At 39.2% G+C, this 20,517-nt stretch overlaps 2 protein-coding genes across 5 annotated transcripts; both read left to right on the forward strand.

Moving 5' to 3' along the window:
* The first annotated feature begins 3,990 nt into the window (after nucleotides 1-3,990).
* Nucleotides 3,991-9,997, forward strand: mfsd8 (major facilitator superfamily domain containing 8). 2 transcript variants are annotated; one of them, XM_075450727.1, is made up of 12 exons: nucleotides 3,991-4,357; nucleotides 4,547-4,635; nucleotides 5,964-6,007; nucleotides 6,306-6,546; nucleotides 6,656-6,769; nucleotides 6,889-7,033; nucleotides 7,746-7,804; nucleotides 8,196-8,304; nucleotides 8,407-8,541; nucleotides 8,640-8,743; nucleotides 8,902-9,128; nucleotides 9,244-9,997. In XM_075450727.1, the coding sequence occupies exons 1-12, from the start codon at nucleotides 4,302-4,304 to the stop codon at nucleotides 9,448-9,450; spliced, it is 1,530 nt and encodes a 509-aa protein (XP_075306842.1). In that variant the 5' UTR covers nucleotides 3,991-4,301; the 3' UTR covers nucleotides 9,451-9,997. The 2 variants fall into 2 exon arrangements, with proteins under 2 accessions (XP_075306842.1, XP_075306843.1); XM_075450728.1 differs by having other exon boundaries at nucleotides 4,550-4,635.
* A 996-nt stretch (nucleotides 9,998-10,993) lies between these two features.
* LOC142368421 (uncharacterized) lies at nucleotides 10,994-20,311 on the forward strand. Of its 3 annotated transcripts, XM_075450577.1 has the most exons (19): nucleotides 10,994-11,161; nucleotides 11,334-11,356; nucleotides 12,329-12,388; nucleotides 13,044-13,110; nucleotides 13,263-13,393; nucleotides 13,488-13,568; nucleotides 13,663-13,722; nucleotides 13,808-13,990; nucleotides 14,205-14,381; nucleotides 14,482-14,545; nucleotides 14,654-14,744; nucleotides 14,838-14,979; nucleotides 15,839-15,943; nucleotides 16,081-16,183; nucleotides 16,301-16,535; nucleotides 16,976-17,050; nucleotides 17,177-17,279; nucleotides 19,096-19,211; nucleotides 19,390-20,311. In XM_075450577.1, exons 4-19 carry the CDS (start codon nucleotides 13,059-13,061, stop codon nucleotides 19,460-19,462), a joined length of 1,791 nt encoding a protein of 596 aa, XP_075306692.1. In that variant the 5' UTR covers nucleotides 10,994-11,161; nucleotides 11,334-11,356; nucleotides 12,329-12,388; nucleotides 13,044-13,058; the 3' UTR covers nucleotides 19,463-20,311. The 3 variants fall into 3 exon arrangements, with proteins under 3 accessions (XP_075306692.1, XP_075306690.1, XP_075306691.1); XM_075450575.1 differs by lacking the exon at nucleotides 12,329-12,388; XM_075450576.1 differs by lacking the exons at nucleotides 10,994-11,161; nucleotides 12,329-12,388 and adding an exon at nucleotides 12,839-12,972 and having other exon boundaries at nucleotides 11,333-11,356.
* Nucleotides 20,312-20,517: the final 206 nt, after the last annotated feature.

The raw sequence follows: 20,517 nt of genomic DNA on the forward strand, positions 1-20,517 counted from the left end.
TATTTTAGATCATATATACTGTGATTTTGAGCTCCTTCTGCAAAATATCATTTTTGGTTTTATAAAGAGTGATGCTCCTGCTGAAAAAGAATATTTTTTAATAAATCTCATTTTAATTCTTGCTAAATATTACATCCACAAATGTAAATTTGCCAAAGTGAAACCCAACTTTTGTGCTTTCATGATAGAACTCCAGATATATTTCAAATCAATTTCCTCCTCTAATAATAAGAAAGCTATCAAAACTATAAATCTAGTCTCCCACTTTGAAATTTTTAACTCAGTGTAATCCTCATTGTTCATGTCCCCTGGTATATATTCTCTCTCTCTCTCTCTCTCTCTCTCTCTCTTTCTCTCTCTCTCTCTCTCTCTCTCTTCATTTATTATTTAAACTACTTATGTATGTATTTATTTTGGTATGCTTATTTGTTCTTTATTTATTACTAATGATACTTGTCATGTTTTTGCACTGTTTTTGTATCTTGTAAAGCAAAATAAAGGTGTTTAAAAAAAACAAAAAAAAAACACAACGGAAGTTCACCAGGCCACTAGGGGGTCTCGACCTGTGGGATAGGGGATCGACTATGGGAGATCTACCATATTAATGAAAGAGACAAAAGTCAAAAGGTACGTTGTCATTTATGTCTTTTTTAAATAATGACAACGTACCTTTTGACCTTCTTCTCTGCAGCGAGTGTGCTCCGGTCGTTTTTGTTATTGCCGCATTTTTCTCTTGCAGTATTTTATTGATGGATTTGTTTCGGCGTTTGCACGTGTCGGCCACCGTACATCAGAGTTTGAATACGAATTTCTAATATTGAATTTTTACAGCATCAAAATCAGACTTTGAATTTGAAAAACCAACAGTGTAAAAAAAAAATCAGTTTCAAAAACCAAAAATTCAGTGGAAAAAAATTTAACTTCAAAAAATTAAATGGAAAAAAATTCAACTTAAAAAAATTCAGTGGAAAAAGAACCAGACTCAACATCCGGGTAAACAGGGAGAAGCAATCGATCCCTATCTCAATTCATCCAACGGCAGCCAGTCAAGCTAATATCAGCTCAATAGATATTAGTAATATACTCAATTTTACTAACACAAATGGCAAATAAAGTAAACTCACTCACCGAAGCACCATCACCCGCGTTGGTGGACATGGCTGATCTGTCCAATGAGTGTAACTTGATTGGCTGCCATTGGATGAATTGAGACAGGGATCGATTGCTTCTCCCTGTTTACCCGGATGTTGAGTCTGGTTCTTTGTCCACTGAATTTTTTGAAGTTGAATTTTTTTCCACTGAATTTTTTTTCAGATGTTGAATTTTTTTACACTGATTTTTTTTTTAGACTGTTGGTTTTTCAAATTCAAAGTCTGATTTTGATGCTGTAAAAATTCAATATTAGAAATTCGTATTCAAACTCTGATGGGACAGAAAAACTTTCATAAGTGACTGTGTGTGTGTGTGTGTGTGTGTGTGGGGGGGGGTGATACATATAATTTACAGCACATATGGGTCAACAAATAAACAAATAAGATGAGCATACACGTGAAGTTGTATGTATATGTATAGGCCTACATTAGACCTATAGGCTATGGATTCTGTATGGGAAAGCAAGTTGGGCTTTTAATGTTGTAGCCCACTCTTGTTCTTGTTTTAATTGCCTTATTAACCACGTTCATACGTGAGCCATCTACAAAGCGGGTCGCGCGCAAGGACGTTGGAACTATTTTCTGCTTTCATCCATTAAGAGAGGCTTTCCTGATACAGTCTGGCTTTGTGTAGCTACGTTCGTGGAACACCCGCCTGGTCAACGTACTGTGTGTCACATTCACATGGCGTCTCTTATTTTTTGGGTCCGAATCTGAACGGTTTGGAAACCACTATTCAAAACTCCAGACCAATCTTAGCAAAACGTAGTTTATTCAAGTGTACTACGAGTATACTTAATTTATACTAAAACTGAGGCAGTAAACTTCAAGTTTACTTTTTATATACTATATTTTATATACTTAAGAGTAGTATAGTGAAGTATACTTGGCTTATACTGAAAAGTATAAAGAAAAGTCTAAGACTAAGCACATTGATACTAACACTTACACTTATACTTTAATACTTGTACTTTAATATACTTATGCTTATACTTATACTTTACAAAGTACTAGTACTTAGTTTAACTTGATCCAAGTACAGAATAAGGTCAATTCGTTGATTCAGCAAAGAAGGACTTGATTTCATAGAGGCTCTTTGTTTTTGAAATGCACATCTTTAATGATTTTAAGCAGGTATTTGTACTGTATGGTATCTTTTAAAATGTTATATGTCAAACTTGTTCTCAAAATTCTGTCTTGTTATTTTGTAAATACATTGCAGTAGGGATGGGAATTGATAAGATTTTTACGATTCCAATTCCATTTTCGATTCTGCTTAACGATTTGGTTCTTTATTGGTTCCCTTATCGGTTCTCATTTGGAGAAAAAGGACAACAAACCGGTCGATTAGCATCAACTTTGTTTAGTTTAGAAGTAACACGAGTCATGACCTCACAAACCCAACAACGGTGAGGTCCACATTCGTCTATCATGGCCTGGCTAATTTAACTCTTCCCTACTCTGGTGAAAGGAGAAGCTGGAGGTAGACGTGAACTGATAGGCAGTGTTAGTTAGTTAGTTACCTGCAGTGTTAGCCGAGGACATGCTAACGTTGCTAACGTTGCTGGGTTCAGAATCATTCATTCATAGTTATTGCATGTTGGTAGTATTTCCTCCCTTTGGTGAAATATTCACTTTACAAGTTGCCCTGTTGTCGTCTTTTTTAGGGATGTGTAACCAAACTTTCGAGCGTTTGTACCGCTTGGGCGCCATGTTTACTGTTGACTGCTGGCTGCACTGGACATTGCGTGGTGACGTCATTCGCGCCCACTGGAATCGATAAGGGAATCGTTTGCAAAATCACCAAACGATTCCAAGGAATTGAAACACTGAAAACCGGTTCTCAACAAGAACCGGTTCTCAACAAGAACCGGTTTACGATTCCCATCCCTACATTGCAGTCTAGTATACATACAGTATGAGTTAACTTTGAGAATAAGGGACTGGATAATGTAGTGGTAAGACTGCCACCTTTCATGTGGGTGACTTGTGTTCAAAAATAGGTAGTACCTGCATTAAAGGTTCTACCTCCATTAGGGGTCCTTAGACCAGACCCCCTTACCCTATCCGCCTACCAGTGTAAATCGCTTTGGATGAAAGTGTCTGCCAAATGCATAAACATAAATAGTATGCAACAAGTAATATGCTAAGCAAACTTACAAGTATACTTAAGGTAAAATAGTATTGTTTTAGTAATTCTAAGTTCATTAAAGTATTCTTAAAGTATACTTCAATAAACTAAAATATGGACTGGGAGTATATACCTTGTACACTAGGTAGCATATAGATGAGTTTACTTGTTGTATTCTTAAAAGTATACTTTTATAAACTTGCTACTTGCTACTTGCTATACTTATACTCAAGCATACTTAATAAAATGCAATTGATTAAATAAATACAACATTTGTTTTTGTTTTTAAGGCCTGGCTCGATATCAGAGCAATCTCTATGATGTGGCAATGGAATCAAATATCTTATAGATATGTATTTTCACCCAGATTTTCGCGGGACAAAAGTGTTTATGTTTTTAAGTCCTCACGTGAGAGCGCTGCGTAAAGGTAAACGGTTAACACAGTAATGGACCCGGATGTTATACAATTACGGCTTCAAAATAAGAGCTAGTAGTTTATGATAGTATGAAAATTAATGCAAATAAATCTTGAAAAAGATTCAATTTTGATATCAATAGACTTAATTGTACTGCCGACGTAAGGTATGAAACGAAAGGTCAATTGTGAAACGAATGATTTATAAATGTGGAAGCATTTTTCTCTCGTAGATTTTATTTTTGAAGACTCAACCGGATATTAGATTTAACTATAATTTGCCTTGATAATGATGAAATGCAGGGGTGTCTCTGGTATCATAGTCCAATGTTGTAAGGTTTTGTGTCGCGTACCACTATTTATTCACTTCAGCATTGTTTGTAAACGACTTTGTTTAATCTTTTGCGCTTGATAAGGCAAGCTAACGAACATTTGGTGTTTCTGAAATTTTATTTTGAGTCGTTAACGTTAGCTAGCTTCCCAGGGCTGTACGGAAGACTGGCAGTGAGCCTTTCACGGTGTAGTTCACTGAACCTCGGCTACATGGCGACTTAGCGACAGGACAGCGTCATAACTTTCCCATCGGTTTATTTTCTCAGTTAAAATGTCCCATCTTGACTCTGACGATACCACACCGTTGCTTCGGGATGATTCAAGCGGGTAAGTGCAAAGTTCAGGAGCTACTTGACAAATTAGGGGTAGATTTTCCGTACTGGGAGTTGTGAGAATGCACAATTTACAGTTTGTGGAGGCACCGGTTTTTCCTCCCTGTGTTGTGTTTTCAGCTGTTGTGTCACATCAGTTAACTTTTATGCCCGCCTGTCATGTTTATCAAACTATATCCACCAGTAGTAGTGGTGACTCCCAGGATGAGGACTACAAAAGCCGGTGGAGGTCCATCCGAGTCATGTACTTCACCATGTTCCTCAGCAGTGTAGGTGAGGACATTAATGACTTCTGGCCCTATCAGACACACCTCGACTACCACACCACTGTGCTATGTTGCCCATTATTTCCTATTGTTTGTGCTGTAACAACAGTCTACTCCAACGACTTGATGTGGAAAGTGTAATAAGAGTTTGCCAGCGAGTAAAATTAAACATAAAGAAAGTCCAACTCACTGAAGGAGTCTCAGAGGATTGTCTGAGAAGTTAAGCACAGAAAAGCTTTGAACATGCAAGTCAGAACAAATGGAAGTCCTGCTAAATCATTATATCTTTACAATGTTTGTATGGATAGGGGGAACAACAACATGTAGAAGAGGATATGCAGTTATGACGCAAAGCCAGGAATAGCTCAATTTCAATCATATCGAAAGTTGAAGTGAAAACCGTGTTAATGTGGTCAGAGAAGGATGTGGTCAGTAAAGAGAGGGGAAAGCACTTGCATTCAATTAAGAAATAAAATAATTGTAATAAATGGTGGAACCATCAGGAAAGAGCTGATGCCAGGAGAGAAGCCCAGCATGAGGTATGGAGGGCAAAATGAACCCTTCCATGCTTGTGAATCGATTCACAAATGTCAAGAATCGGTTTTCCATGTGTTAATTGAAGAAGCGTATGTGAAGTACCTGGGGATTCTGTAGCATGCACGAGATGGCTTGTTAAGAAATCCGACAGGCGTCCTCTCAATCAAAAGCTAGCATATGGAAGCAATCTTATCTCTCTGTAACTGCACTCTTTATCACAGATGATGCAGGTAGTTTCTCATTATGATTTATACAGGAGAATGTTGGTTAGATTTCTGTCATGTTTCGTTAGCAACTCAGAATAAGCTGACTTCTTTTGGAAATAAATTAATCAGAAATCATACCAAGTAGTCGCATAGTGAGAGAAAAGAGGTTCTAGATTGTGAAAAGATGCATCAATAATCCCATTTTATTGTCACATTGCAGACATCTGAATAGTAACTGAATCAAATCATGGTGTGCCTAGAGATTCCCACAACTAACAGGAGGTGCTTTTAAGGCATGTGGAGAATTTATTGGAGATAAAAATGGTTATTTATATCTTCTTGCAGAACAAAGAGTTGCTTTTACATATGTGTCCTTTTAAAATGTTAGTTAGAATCCAAATTTACGCAAAAGAAGTGAGCAGTAATACTGAATTACTGCTAACTGGATGAATTATTAAATCGGCCTCAAACCAGCAGCTTCTTTTAAAGAGACTGAATCACTTCCAGTAGTTTTTTTTTTTTTTTTTTTTAACTTAAAACGTTTGCAGGATCTTTGACGGTGTGTTTTAATATCAGCTCTGTGTCCTTTCAGGTTTCACCATAGTCATCACATCACTATGGCCCTATTTGCAAAAGGTATGCATCTCTTGCCTTTCTCTGAGTATATTTATTCAAACAAAGTACTGTTTAAAAGCAACTTTGGAAGGGCAAAGAGGAGGTAAGTGGAATATTTTGGGGATTTGATTTTGGATTTACAGAATTACTGCTGTGCGTGAGAAGTACCTCTAAACTTAAACTTTGGTATACGTGGAAGTCTGGGGCCTCATTTGCATATTGGTTAAAAATTGAAATTGCGGATAAAAATTAACAAAGCTTTCGGTCGTTCTACATGTTGATCCAGTGCTCATGCTTGTACCCGCTGTGTTTCTTCCAGATCGACAGTAGTGCTGACGCCAGCTTCCTGGGATGGATGGTAGCGGCCTACAGTCTGGGTCAGATGGTGGCCTCGCCTATTTTTGGCTTGTGGTCTAATCACCGGCTACGCAGGGAGCCACTCGTGTGCTCCATTTTCATCAACCTGTCTGCTAATATCTACTATGCCTATGCATACCTGCCCAAGACCAATAACAAGTACCACTTGCTCATGTCCAGAGTCTTTGTGGGCTTCGGAGCAGGTGATTTGTGAGAGCCTGAATATATCCTGTTTCTAAGATTATTTTAAAGTCTTACACCATCGGTTAATAATTGTTTTTGGATTTAAGTTTTTGGATCATTTCATGACAGGTAATGTTGCCGTGGTGAGATCTTATGTTGCTGGGGCTACATCACTGAAGGAGAGGACCGGTGCCATGGCTAACATGAGTGCCTGTCAGGCACTGGGTTTCATCCTGGGACCAGGTACACGATGTAATCCCAACCAGAACACAGAGTAGTCCTGGAAGTGTAATGAAGAGCATGAAAAACAACACAGTGGATTTAATTTTGAACCTTTTCATGTCTTTTCACGCACTCATCAGCTCTGCAGGCGTGTCTGTCATTCATCGGTGAGCAAGGTGTGACGGTGAACTTCATAGACCTGCATCTCAACATGTACACGACACCAGCTTTACTGGCTGCAGTGTTTGGACTCATCAACATCCTGCTTGTTCTCTTGGTGTTAAAGTGAGTGCACAAACACTCGACGTGTCTCCTCGGGCTTCTGTGGATTTCGAAATTTGAGCACAGCAAATTGAGATTACATCACCGCATGCTCCAGTGAACCAGTTAGAGATCAATGAACTTTGCTACTCTTTTGTCGGCACATGCAGTGTCTTGAATGTCTTAATTCTGCCTTATTGGATGGTTAGTTTTATCATTATGTCTGTCTGAGATCTGCAGTCGAGCTGATTTAGGAACAACAAATTGTGACAAACTTCTTTCCGAACAGATCAGATTGTCTGAAAACACTGAAAAGACAATGTTACCTGGAATTAACGGGATTGGTATTAATATCAGACAATAGTTGGGTTAAATCATAAAACCGCAACACTGTTGACGAATTAATAAAAACAAGCAGATGGAAAAATGAGCAGTCATGTTTTCTTCACTAAAAAAATGGGGCACATATGGAAAACTAAACAAGAGACAATCATTGTTCTCCACTCGTATCGGGAAGTAAAAGATCTCTTTTGAGTGTCCTTTCAATGTAACTGTTATTTTATGGTAATCTGCTGCCTCAGTGTCGCTTCTTAATTGGTTTATTTTTCCTCCACAGCAGCTAAACGAGGAAAGACTGTACATGACAACCTGTTTCATTGTTCAGATGAGCACCTGATCAGCTATTTAAGGAGTTGCGAACTTGTCCTTTATCCTCTTTGTCTTTTTCTGCCATCAGAGAACATCATGTGGACGAAGATGGGAAGCATGTCCGAGCTATCAACTACACCTCTGAAGGTATGTACGCCCTACTTTTCTGGTCAGGACTTTCACAGGGGGTCATGTGCGTATGGTAAACTACAAAGAAAAGCAACAAGAAACGTGGACACTGTCTCATCACTGTTTGAGCCTAAATATTTAAGTGTCTGAGATCAGCAGGCTGAGGGTTTCAGATCATTTTGATATCCAAGAACTTGTGGAGCGACATTGCTGGAGTAGTTGGAATTAAATTTGAGATTCCAGCACTGCAGTGGTTCATTTCTCTTGGCGATGGCCCTGTTGTTTAGGAAATAACTGCAGCACGTCAAGCATGAGTGCAGATATTGTTATGGCATTGACAGATGAGATGTATGATGAATCTGATCTCTTTTTGCTGCTGTTGTTAATCCGGCTCTCCTCTTTGGCGCAGATGGAGTCGCTATTATCGAAGAAAGTGCAGAAAGCATCGATCAGATGGCTGTGCTGACTTCCAACATCTTGTTCTTCATCGTCATGTTTATCTTTGCTGTCTTTGAAACGTAGGTATTTGCTCCAACACAAACTACAGCAGTTGAGTCATAAAGTAACAGGCACTCGCTCTGCCTCCGTGTCTAAAGTTCTAACCGAATGTTTTCCCTCAGAATTTCCACCCCCTTGTCAATGGACATGTTTGCCTGGACAAGGAGAGAAGCTGTGCTATACAACGGCATTATTATGTGCGGCATTGGATTTGAGTCCATCCTGGTGTTTGTGGTTGTGAAAGTAGCCGCTCACAGGTAGCTTACCTCATGGTATTGTGGATTTAAAATATATTTCAGCTTTTCTGAATTTGGTTTATCAAGAAGACTTCATTTTTTTTTTTTTTTTTTTCCAGGTTTGGGGATCGTCCAGTGCTGCTTGTAGGCTTTTTTATTGCATTCTGTGGCTTCCTCATTCTGCTTCCATGGGGAAATCATTACCCTAAAATCCAGTGGGCAGGTATTGGTTGATTTGATTGCACAGAGTGGTCGGCTCACCTGTTGATCACTGTGATTAATTGTCATAACCTGAATAACAATTGCCTGAATCTTTTTTTTTTTTTTAAGTATTTCTTTTGCATTTGTGGTCACGTTCTTTCTTTTCGTGTCAACATGCAGATCTGAAAAACAACTCATTGGTCAGTCGGATGTTTGCAGCCACAGTCGCCACCAACGGCACTTTGGAGCCCACGGGTTGCCCTTATGAACAGACCTGGTGTCAGTATACCCCCGCCATTCACCTTGCACAGTATATCTCATCTGACATCCTTATTGGGGTGGGATACCCAGCCTGCAATGTCATGTCTTACACACTATATTCCAAAATCCTTGGGCCTACACCTCAGGTAAGTGTATTCTTTTGTAAGAAGTAGTGGATCGGGGTGCTTTGAACCACTTTTGAATGTGCCTCCACATTTCTGTGCTCAAAAGAGCTCCTATAATGATGCGTCTTCCACTCAGGGCGTGTACATGGGCTGGTTGACGGCCTCGGGGAGCGGGGCGCGGACACTGGGCCCCGTCTTTGTCTCCCACGTCTACACCCTCCTAGGACCTCGCTGGGCCTTCAGTCTCATCTGTAGCATGGTGGTAGGAGCTGTGATCATCCTCATCTCAACCTACCACAGGCTCATTGCCTTTTCCATTCGCCATGGACGGGTTGTAGAATAACAGTTCCCACAGTGTGAACCAACGGTACATTTGGCCAAACTCTTGGCTAAGATGAAAGGCTTTTGTTGCTTTTTCTTATTTTAAATGTGGTTACTGATTATCCTTTTTAAAAGTTTATCTCAGGGTTTTAACCTTTAAAAGTCAATAATAAAGAGATGAGGCCAGGTTATTTCTCATTATCTGACCCAAATCAGATACACTGTAAGGGAGGCACTTACAGTTTTTAATACAGTAATAAGCTGGTGTGAAAGCAAGCCTGACTCATTTTGATGAAAAACGCAGATATTTATATCATGATTTTGGTTGTTTTAAGAAATGTTTCCATTTAGATTTCTTTTTTTTTTTTTAAGTGAACAATTCCAGTTAAACGTTCCCTCAATTATGAAGGAAATTTACTGGTGATGTTTCCTATTTCTAATAATGGCTTCACCTGTAGTTGTTTAAAACTACGGGGTATTATGATCCTTAAATTACTCAGAATGTGACTTCTGGGTGTGTGTACAGATTTAATTAACTGAATGGTGCATTAAATTTTTATGTGAAAAACTTTTGTGTGCCTCTTGTTTAATTCAAATATGTTCAACATGATTTAATTGATCCTTTATCGCTCCATTTGCCTCCTGTGCCACCATGTTCCAGAACTGCAATCTACATATCGCTCAGTTTCAAGATGCCAAGCAAGAACAGAAGGAGAAAAAAGATTCAGAAGCTGAAACATCAACATTATGGTGCTGATGGATGGACCTTTTTCAGGATCGCTAAACAGTTAAAGAGCACCACTGAAATTCCGGTGTCAGTAGCATGGAGGAGGACCACAATTATAGGCTGTTATCTGTAAGGATGAGCTAGGTGGACCTTTTAGGGTTAAAAATGGACTAAAAATCAACTCCCAAACCTCATGCAGCTCTCTAAACAGACTCTACTTTGTCAAGAAGTGGGGAATAATCAAATAGGGCTGTAATCTTTATGCAGGACAGGTCCATCATGCATTCCAGTAATCCACAGGTTGGCAACCAGGAAAGCCCACAAAGATGACTGGTCCCACTTTTGACCTGACTTGAATCCACCAAAAAAGTGTGGGTCCCTCTCAGATTTTGTACAAGGGAAGACAATACAGCGTCTGTGAGGCAAAGACAGTTGATCATGAACAGATAAAGATGGGTTCGTGAATATTTTTGAAAGACCAAAAATGTAGTTTTGTGCCAAGAATTGAGAACGAGATGTGCAAAATTTTTTGTAAATGTGTTTCTTATTTGCACACTTAGTGTTTACACATAAAAACACCCTAGATAAAATTTAAAATGACGGCTCATAGGTGCAAAAAATGTTCAGTATTTGCTGATGAGAAGATAAAAGCTTAATAATTATGGATTTACAAGAAGGTATTTTATTGTTATTTACCAGCAGGGGACATCAATGTGTACATATTCCCAGAGCCGTACATCTCTATATACGGCTCTGCATATTCCGGGAGTAGGGCCACATTGCGCATGCGTGTATTAGATTGCAAGTCCCGCCTGCTGGCTCCACTTCCTACGTAGAGCCGTGAGTAGTTGAGAGCGCGCGGAAACGCGAACGCATTTCAAGTAAACAGCTGCTAAATTTAGTATTATAAATGCAGCATGTGGCGTTATTAAATTTAATTAAACAGTATAAGACGCCGAGACTGGGCGTGTATTAGTAAACATGCAGGTATTTAAAGACGAAACGGGTAAGAAAATGTTAATTTGTCGTTATTAAAAAAGTTCGTATTTATTCTGGCTAACTAACTAGCTAGCTAGCTCGCTCGTTCTAGTTGTTATGGCTGAATGCTGATGAATCACGTCCTTACCCTTTTTGAACAAATGGGGTTTACACTGTTGGTTTCCCTTCTTATTTTCCAGAGTTAACGGACATCCGTATGATCGTAAGTAATCTCTAACAGATGTTTAAGTAAGTAAAAACTCACATAAGTTTGTAGCTAACACGGGCACTGCACTACTGTCAACGTTGTTAACCATCTCAAAACCGACCAGCAGCTGTCATGCATCACGTAAGACAAGCTAATGTTGTACTCATCCGACTAACCTTCGCTTACTGGAAACATTTTAAACCGTGCATGCACTGTTTATGTCCGTCTTTCAGGAGCGTCTTATGTACGCAGCTGTTTCTCTTAAAGCGGAACAGCGTTGCAGCTGAGACGATGTTAAGAAAAACACATTCATCAGTTAGTGGAGACCCACCAGATATGTATACATTATTTTCTGGCTATGTGCCTGTTGACGGGGACACGCAGCATCTTCAGGGGTACCAAATATGGGAAGATTTTACCCTACTCCACTCGCAGTGAGGGAGAAATTGCACGCACTTTGGGGCTGTGAAGATCTCTCCAGATTTTGATTCATCAATCTGTAATTCTGATACGGACCTGGCTGGCAATAAGATATTATTCCTGTGTTTGACCAAGTCTGTGTCAGCAGTGTTCTCCCTGTACCATTTACACATCAGCTGTCTAAAGGCAACCATCCCTCATACACCACATATGTTTTAAAGAAATGTGTATTCACAGTCACATGTCAGATGTCTAAATCCACTGTCTCCTTTATATATTGTTTATATGGTGTTTTTTTTATGGTGCTGCACTGCGGCTGGAGCCTTAATTTAAATCAATAAAGTTCTATCTATCTATATATATATAAATGCGTATAAAACTATCGTTGAAGTAATTCGGACTTGCTGGGTGTACACTGATGATTCCTTGTTGATAATCTTATGTCATAAATGATCAATCAGTCAGATGGACCAGTTTAGTAACTTTAAGAGAATAAAGTTATAGAATAGAAGTGTTGGTGTTTTTACTTCAGTGAAGAATTGGCTAAATACTTTTGTTTTCTTTCAGTCTGTTTCCCCAGAATTGATGTGAAACAGCATAAAACGGTTGCCAGATTGTCTTTACGCTGTGAGTTCACACTGGCTTATGCAATCATTGCTTTAACTGCATCAGTGCTGCCTTATTCCAGCTGCCACCTCTTAACACAGGTGTTTGTGGTTTCTGTGTTAATTCTCAGTACATTAACAAGATAAGATAGTCACAGTCGAGGCTAACTGAAAGGCTCAATTTGTGTAAAACACTCAACCCACACCCTACTCAACATTAGCTAATGTTGGCATCCTGTGGGTAGCTGATTATATCTGTTACAGGCTACTTTTGAAAGGATTTAATAAGTTGAATGTGGAAATATTCTCCAAATTGGATGAAACCTTCAGATTAGTGTTTATTATGTGTGTTTATGTGCCGGTGCAACGAATGAAACTTATCTGCTGAAGTAGATTCGGTGACTCAGTTTGTTCTGGGTAAAGGAAAGTGAAACAAAGATATGCTGGTTCAGTCTCTGTAATCTCACTGCAGCTCAAGGACGCAGCTTCAGACAGCCTTGGGAACATACCAGATATCTTGCTCCTTTTTTTTTTTATCATTTTGTGTCAGTCTTTACTGGAACTTGAATGTTGGTCGTCTGTGGAAAAGTTTCAAGACTGAAGATGGTAAGCTAATCTGATGGTTTTAAGGAACGATTTGGGACTGCCATTCACACCTTTTTCTCTCTCCGGTTTAGCAAAGAGTTGTGGGAATGTTTGAGCGTCAGCCTTATATGCAAAGGATCATTCAATGCGGCCTGCTTGGTAAGGAGATATCGCATATTACAACCGTCTCATGCATATTTGTCTCATGCTTGTTTCTATTAGCAAAATGTGTTAAAAAAAACAACAACAACTAGATGTTGATGATTATGAGAGTTGGACACACATTCATAACAGTTTCAATGGATACTCAGGTAACAATGAAGGATTAAGAGAGAACCAAATGAGGTCATCCAGCTCTGATTATCAGGCTCCTCTGCATTACTATACATCAGCCCGTGACTCTTCCTGCCCACCCTTTGGAAAAGTTCAGGTTAAGGAGAGTGTAAGTTTACTTCTCCTTTTCTTGTTGAAGTCAAATATTTCATGTTGATAAGAAGTCATTTCAATTTGTGTGATGTTTGGTTTTGCACTTGTAGGATACTGAAAGAAAAGCCAGATTATTACAAGAAGCGAAGACAAACAAAGAAAAAGCTGAGAAAAAGCGGCTGAAGAAACAGGTAAGTACTGCATTCTGGGGCATGAGCTCTTCAGAAATGACTAAACAGCAGCTTGTGGTTATTAAGCATCGTTGCATTTCTTCTTGTTGAACAGAAACAGAAGGAAAGGAAAGAAATGGAGAAGAAAAAACAAAACCCTGAAACAAATGAAGAGGTGATAAGAATATGCCCAATATCTTTTAAAAGAGTGCCACTAGCTGCACACTAACTCAGACAAGGCTGTGTGCTTTGCTCTTCAGGGGAAAGATGATGCTCAACGATCTAAAACGGAGGAGAGTAAACCAGGTAATGATAAAAAAAGAGACGGCACCAATTCCAGTGTGAAACTGTCGGCTGCAGCTAAAGATACAGACAGCGACAGCAGTGACCTAGAATCCAGTGAAGAAGATGCCGACACCAAGAATGACTCCACTGACTCAGAGGTACCAGTGGTCCGAACCACATAAAGCACATTTCTGTTCTAAATAACTTATCATCCTACATTTGTTGCTCATAATAATGCAGAAACTAGCAGTCGATAAATTATTCCTGTTGGTGTGGAGGAAATATTTTGGTGTCCTCGTTTTATTGAATCTAGTTGGCGCATGTACCATTTACAGTGTAAAGTAACGAGTCCGTCCATCTATTTTTCTCAAGGAACTGGATATGACGAGTACTTTTGTGAGCAAAGCTGCTCTTATTGCCAGGCGTAAACTAGAGGAGAAGTCCAACGCTGAGAGGAAGGAGAAAAAGAAGATCCCCGACAAAGGACGTAAAAATGTTCCCAACAAGTCAAAGGAAGACCAGGAGGTTGAAAAGGAGGCTCAGAAGAAGGTCAGATGTCCTACATACAAGTTGGATTTTAAATAGATAAAAAAATTTGTATTGTTTTACATATATGTTCACCAATTTGCTTCTCTTGCTGTTTAAACAGGATTCTGTCGCCCCCAGCAGCCTCAGCTTCGAAGATAATGTAAAGATAAGTACTGAGCTTGCAAGTAAGTTTAGCCCGTGTGCACATTCATTGTCAGTTTATGTATGTTTAAGTCCTCTTTATCAGTGAGAGTTTAATTCTAACTCAAGTTCCTGCTTTTTTTTCTTTCTAGATATTGGAAATAATTTTGCCAGTGATGGCGACTATAATATGGCTGTGAAGTATTTCACAAATGCGATTAAATACAACCCAACAGAATATAAGTAAGAGCATGTCCCTTCCCCCTTTATTACCAATCTCTGCTCACAGCTACTGACTTTTTTTAATGTGGTGTTCAAACTCTCTTTCTGTCACAGGCTGTTTGGCAATCGTTCCTTTTGTTTTGAAAAGTTGCGAGAATACGACAAGGCGCTGACCGACGCAGAGCTGTCTCTCGGCATATGTCCAGGCTGGGTTAAAGGTCTTTTTAGGAGAGGCAGAGCTCTGGCAGGTCTAAAGGTAAATGGTCTACCCTCCAGTTTTCAGAAATCAGGCGTCCGCTGACTCACTTGAACTCATAGTCATCTCTTTAACCTTTTTTACTGGTAATCATGCCTCCTCAGTTTATTTTGAACTGTGATTCTGAGCTCATGAGCCAAGATTAGAGTCCTATGATTAATTGTTAATCAGTGGTTGTAAAAGTGAAGAAGCGACATCTGAAGAAATCCCTTTGTCATCAGCTGTTTATTTACAGGTTGGCTTACTCAGACTTTGCTCCCTTTGGCACCACTGATTGCTCCCATTATTTACATGTATTGACAACCTGTTGCAGTAAACATAGATCACAGGACACTTGATGAATCTTGCTTTTTTAAATTCATGATCTGAAATAAACTGTTCACACACAGTTTGCATAGCGTCAGATGCATTTTTATTATTAATCTGTTGCAGATATTCACAGTCAGTGCAAAATAGAGCCATCGAGCTGTGAGGATGATTTTGTGGTCAAAAAGTAAACACTGGGTCCATCCGATCATCTGGAATGAGAATTTTTTTTTTTACCATTGGAGAAGAGCTATGGAATCATTGTTTTCAGATGTAGAGTTTGACACCCTGCCATTTTAAGAAAGACTGCCACCAGTTTACGAGAACCAGTGGCTTCAAACTGCCAAACCACTCCCACTAGGCTTTAGACAAAGGCAGGAAACCTAATCGGTTCTTAAAACAAAATGGCAACAGAAGGCTTCTGAGTCTGTGTGTAAACTTGATGGACAAAATGTGACATTTATTATTGAGAGATGACAAAATGCACACTTGGGGCTGCAAAGATTTCAGTTCAAAGTCGGTGGTGAAAAAAAGTTTGCTTCTTCCGTTTCAGAGGTATGAAGAGGCTGCCCGGGCCTTCAGGGAAGTCCTCAAACTGGAGAGTTCGTATGCAGAAGCTGCTCAGGAACTCATGCGGGTGCAGATATTTCAGCTCATGGTGTGTAACGGTAACATTTCTGTGGCTTCATTTTTTTGTATCGTACAAGAAAAGTTGTTGTCAGATTAGAATCACTGCATAGTTCATGAGGACAGAACAGTTATAATTATAAACCTGTCATTCTGTTTTTTCCTCAGCAATATGGTTTCACATCGGAGGAAAGCTCCAATGCTTTAATTATTCACGGGACTATAGAGAAGGCCATAGATGTGCTATTTAAATTACACCAACGCCAGCCAGGTGAGGGTCATATTGAAAAGCTGCTGTATTCAGCTGGCTTTTGGCAATTTGCTTGGAAGCGACATTTGAATATGTTTTGAGTCAAATAGCAACTAATAGCTGGTTTTTGTGTTCTAGGAGCTGTTTTAAATGGCACTCTCCCGCCAGCTCAAGTAGCGAATGTCACCGGAGTCTCGCCGATCCTCTCAGCCAATACAAACCCTGCAATTGTTGATTTTGCTGAGTCCCACAACGCACCTAAAAATCCACTTATGAACAAACCTTTAGGCTCAGTCCAGAATATAGCCAACGTCCAGAGTCAATCAAAGCCTTTTCTTATGAAGATGAACTACGGTGATAACAGACCATCACTGTGAGTATTTATTTACTGACTTTGCAGGGTCATTAATTAGAAAGTCTTTAGTTTCATTTTTGATTAAAAGAGAAAGAATTAGTAGTAAATATTATCTGGAGGGTCAGACTGGAATTTGTACTTTTACAAGGTACCCACCTGGTTTCCCTTTCAGACTGCAGAAACCTCACATCAGTGCACATTTCTGATGAAAATGTGGGTTTTTTACGATTCTGGCTCAGAAAACTGTGGACCTTTCAAATACTGTCTGGAAATATATCAATGTTTCAATTACAGAGAATCTGATATGGTATTAACAAAGGTTAATTAGAAAAAAGATGATCCCGGATCAGTTTCTGTAATGGAAAACATTTAAGTACCCAGAAAATGTTTAATAAGGAAGTATACGCACCATAATTTTCTTTTTAACCCTGTAAATATGGTGTTTTCTTTTCTTTTAGGGAGTTGTTTCCAGTGTGGGTGGGAAACTTGAATAACCCAGTAACTGATGCCACAGTCACCGACCTGTTTACCAAGTAAGAATGTTTTTTTTTTTAATTAAAGTTAATTTCAGCTCAGCTGAACACAAATTGACTAAGTAAAGACTAAGCTGTGGTAAGATGCTTGAGTTTTATTGTAATTCACACGTTCCTCTCGTTCAGGGTTGGGGTCGTCTATAGTGTGAAGGTTCTGCATTACAAACGTTGTGCCTTTGTCAACTTTACAAAAAAAGAGGACTGTGATGAAGCAATCAGACGCTTCCATGTAAGTACAATCTAAATTAGGACGATTGAGGGATTTACTGAGGGACTGTGGCTTTATCTTTTGTTATATTATACTGATTATGTACATGAAAGGTAGTCCTTTTATTAGGTTTTTTAATGCTACAGGTTCACCAGGTTGTCTGTCTTTTACTACCTGGAGTCAGTGCTATGAGTTGTGTGACTGGAAAAACAAGATATTAAACCAGATAGAATTTAAGATAAATTGCATCATGAAGTAGTTTGTCTTTCCAGACACATGCCCATTAATCTGGAACACTTGGTCCATTTTCAATTTCCAACCTTGAACTGGGCAAAATGAGTCAATAGTGCTCCTCTGTAGAGACTTTAATCCTGTTCACACATGTGGTATGTGGCATGAATGAGTGATAGCATTCAATCATTCACACATTTTCCATCAATGTTCCTCACCCTTCATTCAGACATGCCTGTGAAAGCGGCCACAGTGCATGTGGCACATTTGACAGATTGGACAGTGTATAAAGTATAGTAATGATCTACAGTGGCTTGCAAAAGTGTTCATACATATACAGTATGTATATTATTTTTGGGTAAGACCCTAAATAGGATCTGGTGCTACAAAGTACCTTCAGAACTCGCATAGATGTTTCACTAAGGTCCATCTGTGTGCAATCCAAGTGTCACATGATCACAGTACATAAACACCTGTTCTGAAAGACCTTCAAACGGGTCAGGGACAAGCAGAATGGGGTAATAAAAAAGAGAAATTAAACTTTAATAATCCCTCTGAGCACCATTTAATCCGTCAACACAAAATGGAAAGAATATTGCACCACAAACCTGCCTAGTGAGGGCTGTCCACGAAGAATCAGACTGAGTCTTTAAGCCATAGACGCCACAGAGCTGGGTTTTACCAGAGTAAAGCTGTGGCTTACAGATGATTGGAAGAAAGTCAAAATGCATGAAGAAGGAAGATGGTCCTCTGGTTAGAAGAGAATAAAATGCTACCCAACACCTCATCACCTGAAGGACACCATCCACACAGTCGAGCACAGTGGTGGCAGCATCTTGCTGTGTGGATGTTTTGCACTGAAGGGGACCAGAATAGCAGCTTGAAACGGATGGAGGTAAATGCATGGAAATTCTTGAGGAAAACCTGTCTCAGTCTTCCACAGATTTGAGACGGTTCATCTTCCAGCAGGACAATGACCTGAAGCATTCTGCTAAAACAACACTCGAGTGGTTTAACCGCCTAAAAAAAGCATACCCAAAGTAAATTCAGAGCTGTTCTTGAACCATTTTTAGGAGAGGCATGGTCTGACGGAAATGATGAAAGTTTGCAGCCGCAGACTGTGTCTTCATGGACTTATAACTATTTTACTGGAGTACTTTAACTGGACCCATGCCAATGTAAAAGGAGCATTATTGTTGGAGTTGTATCTGTTCTTGGAATACTGTGAGGCTTCTTGTGGCTAATTATGCATCTGTGAGTTGCATAATTAGTTGTATTTGCGACGGGTTTGACGTCAGTGTTTACTGTGTCTACAGTCGTGATCGTGTCCTGAAATCGGATCTCAGGGACTTAAGCTTTCCAACGGTTTATAACCTGCTGGTACGTAGAAAGGGGGGCTGAGTTTTATCATGAAATATGCGACATCTGCTGTACACCAGCAGAACCCATCCAACTTCAAGCAGCTGGAGCAGTTTTGCTTGGACGAATGGATAAAAAATACTTTTGCAAGCCACTGTAGTATTCAAAATGTTTCCTACATCAGCTTTCTGGTTGTCTGTCAGTCGTTTTTCTTGTTACTCTTCCAGTAAACTCATGTTCTTCACAGGGTTGGGACCTGAATGGCAACAAAATTGCTGTGCGGTACCCAGACAGGATTCCTCCAGGCATGGGCATCTCCAGGTCCGCCCTCAGAGCAGATGACCTGCAGGATGAGAATCTCAGGTTAGTGCTTTTACCCCAGACATAGAATTAGGTTTATTGGCTTAATTATTACTTTTTAATTATTTAAAAACAGTCACATTAGTGTGGCTCTGACCTGCAGATGAGTCTACATTTATAGCTTCCTGAAGTGTTCCTCAGGACTGAGAGTTGGATTTTACATGTCGCCCTTTGACTACAGGCAAAATGCAGCTGGAAGCCAAAGGCCTTTTCGTCCTTACAAACCAGTGCCGGATCACAGAGACGACTACTGACAGGAGACCGGGTGCCTTTAAGCTGCCGTAGTCTTATTGTCGTCTTCAATTAAAAACAGCATAACTTGGTGTTCACTACAAACTAATCAATGATATCTACAGACTTCTAAGGCTCAAATTACATCTATGCTGTTGTTGGACTATAGAAATTTAGCTCATGTTGATCCAAACGTACAATCTTCAGTGTATTTCTTTTAACCAAAAGTTCAAACTTAGGTGTTATTTGAGGTATTTGATTCCAAGTGTTAACAAAAACCTGAAGGTTTCTAAAGCTTGACGGATACTCAAGTGGAGGAGTTTTCTGTTGGTAAAGTGTTTTTTAATGTTGGTACACAGGACAAAGTTGTTATGCCAAGTACGTGTTCACTTTATATTTCGGATTATGTGTTTTATTACTGAATTGGAACCCGTCACCTCTTTCCAGTATTGCATCAGCTATGATAAAATAGTACAGTGAAGGTAATTGTTTTTATGGTTTCCATCTTCCAGGCAGGACGCATTATTATTATTACTGGTTTAAGTTACCGTGACCTTTATTTACATATAATTACATCACTCAAATGTCCTGCTTCTTAATTATCTACATTCAGTATGTTCAGGTGTGTTTGACTATAGTTTGAATACAAATTAATTTGATCCTGTTTCATCACGAATGCTTCTTGAAACTGCGTTCAATTTAAAATGTACACGCAATACTGTCAGATTGCTTATGGTTCATTTTAATAATGCCTTTTAAATTCTCCTCTTGTCATCAGTGGTTGATTTTTGAGGTGGTATATTTTTTCCGCATGCCCTCATTAACCATGTAATATGTTACATATCTGAGGATTAAAGAACACTTTAATATTCTGCATTGCCTGCCTCATTGTTTAAACAATCTTTAACTACATCACTTTAACTTTTTTGTATATTTACCACAAATCGGCACTCAATTTTTAATCTATATACATTCAAGTCATTTGGGACATCGCCTGCCATCTGGCTCATATTAAGGTGCTTGAATTTGAAATATTGTGTATATTGCATATTTAAAAAATAAAACCTCTATAAATATA

Source organism: Odontesthes bonariensis, chromosome 19 (genome assembly GCF_027942865.1).
Source record: "Odontesthes bonariensis isolate fOdoBon6 chromosome 19, fOdoBon6.hap1, whole genome shotgun sequence".
NCBI lineage: Eukaryota > Metazoa > Chordata > Actinopteri > Atheriniformes > Atherinopsidae > Odontesthes > Odontesthes bonariensis.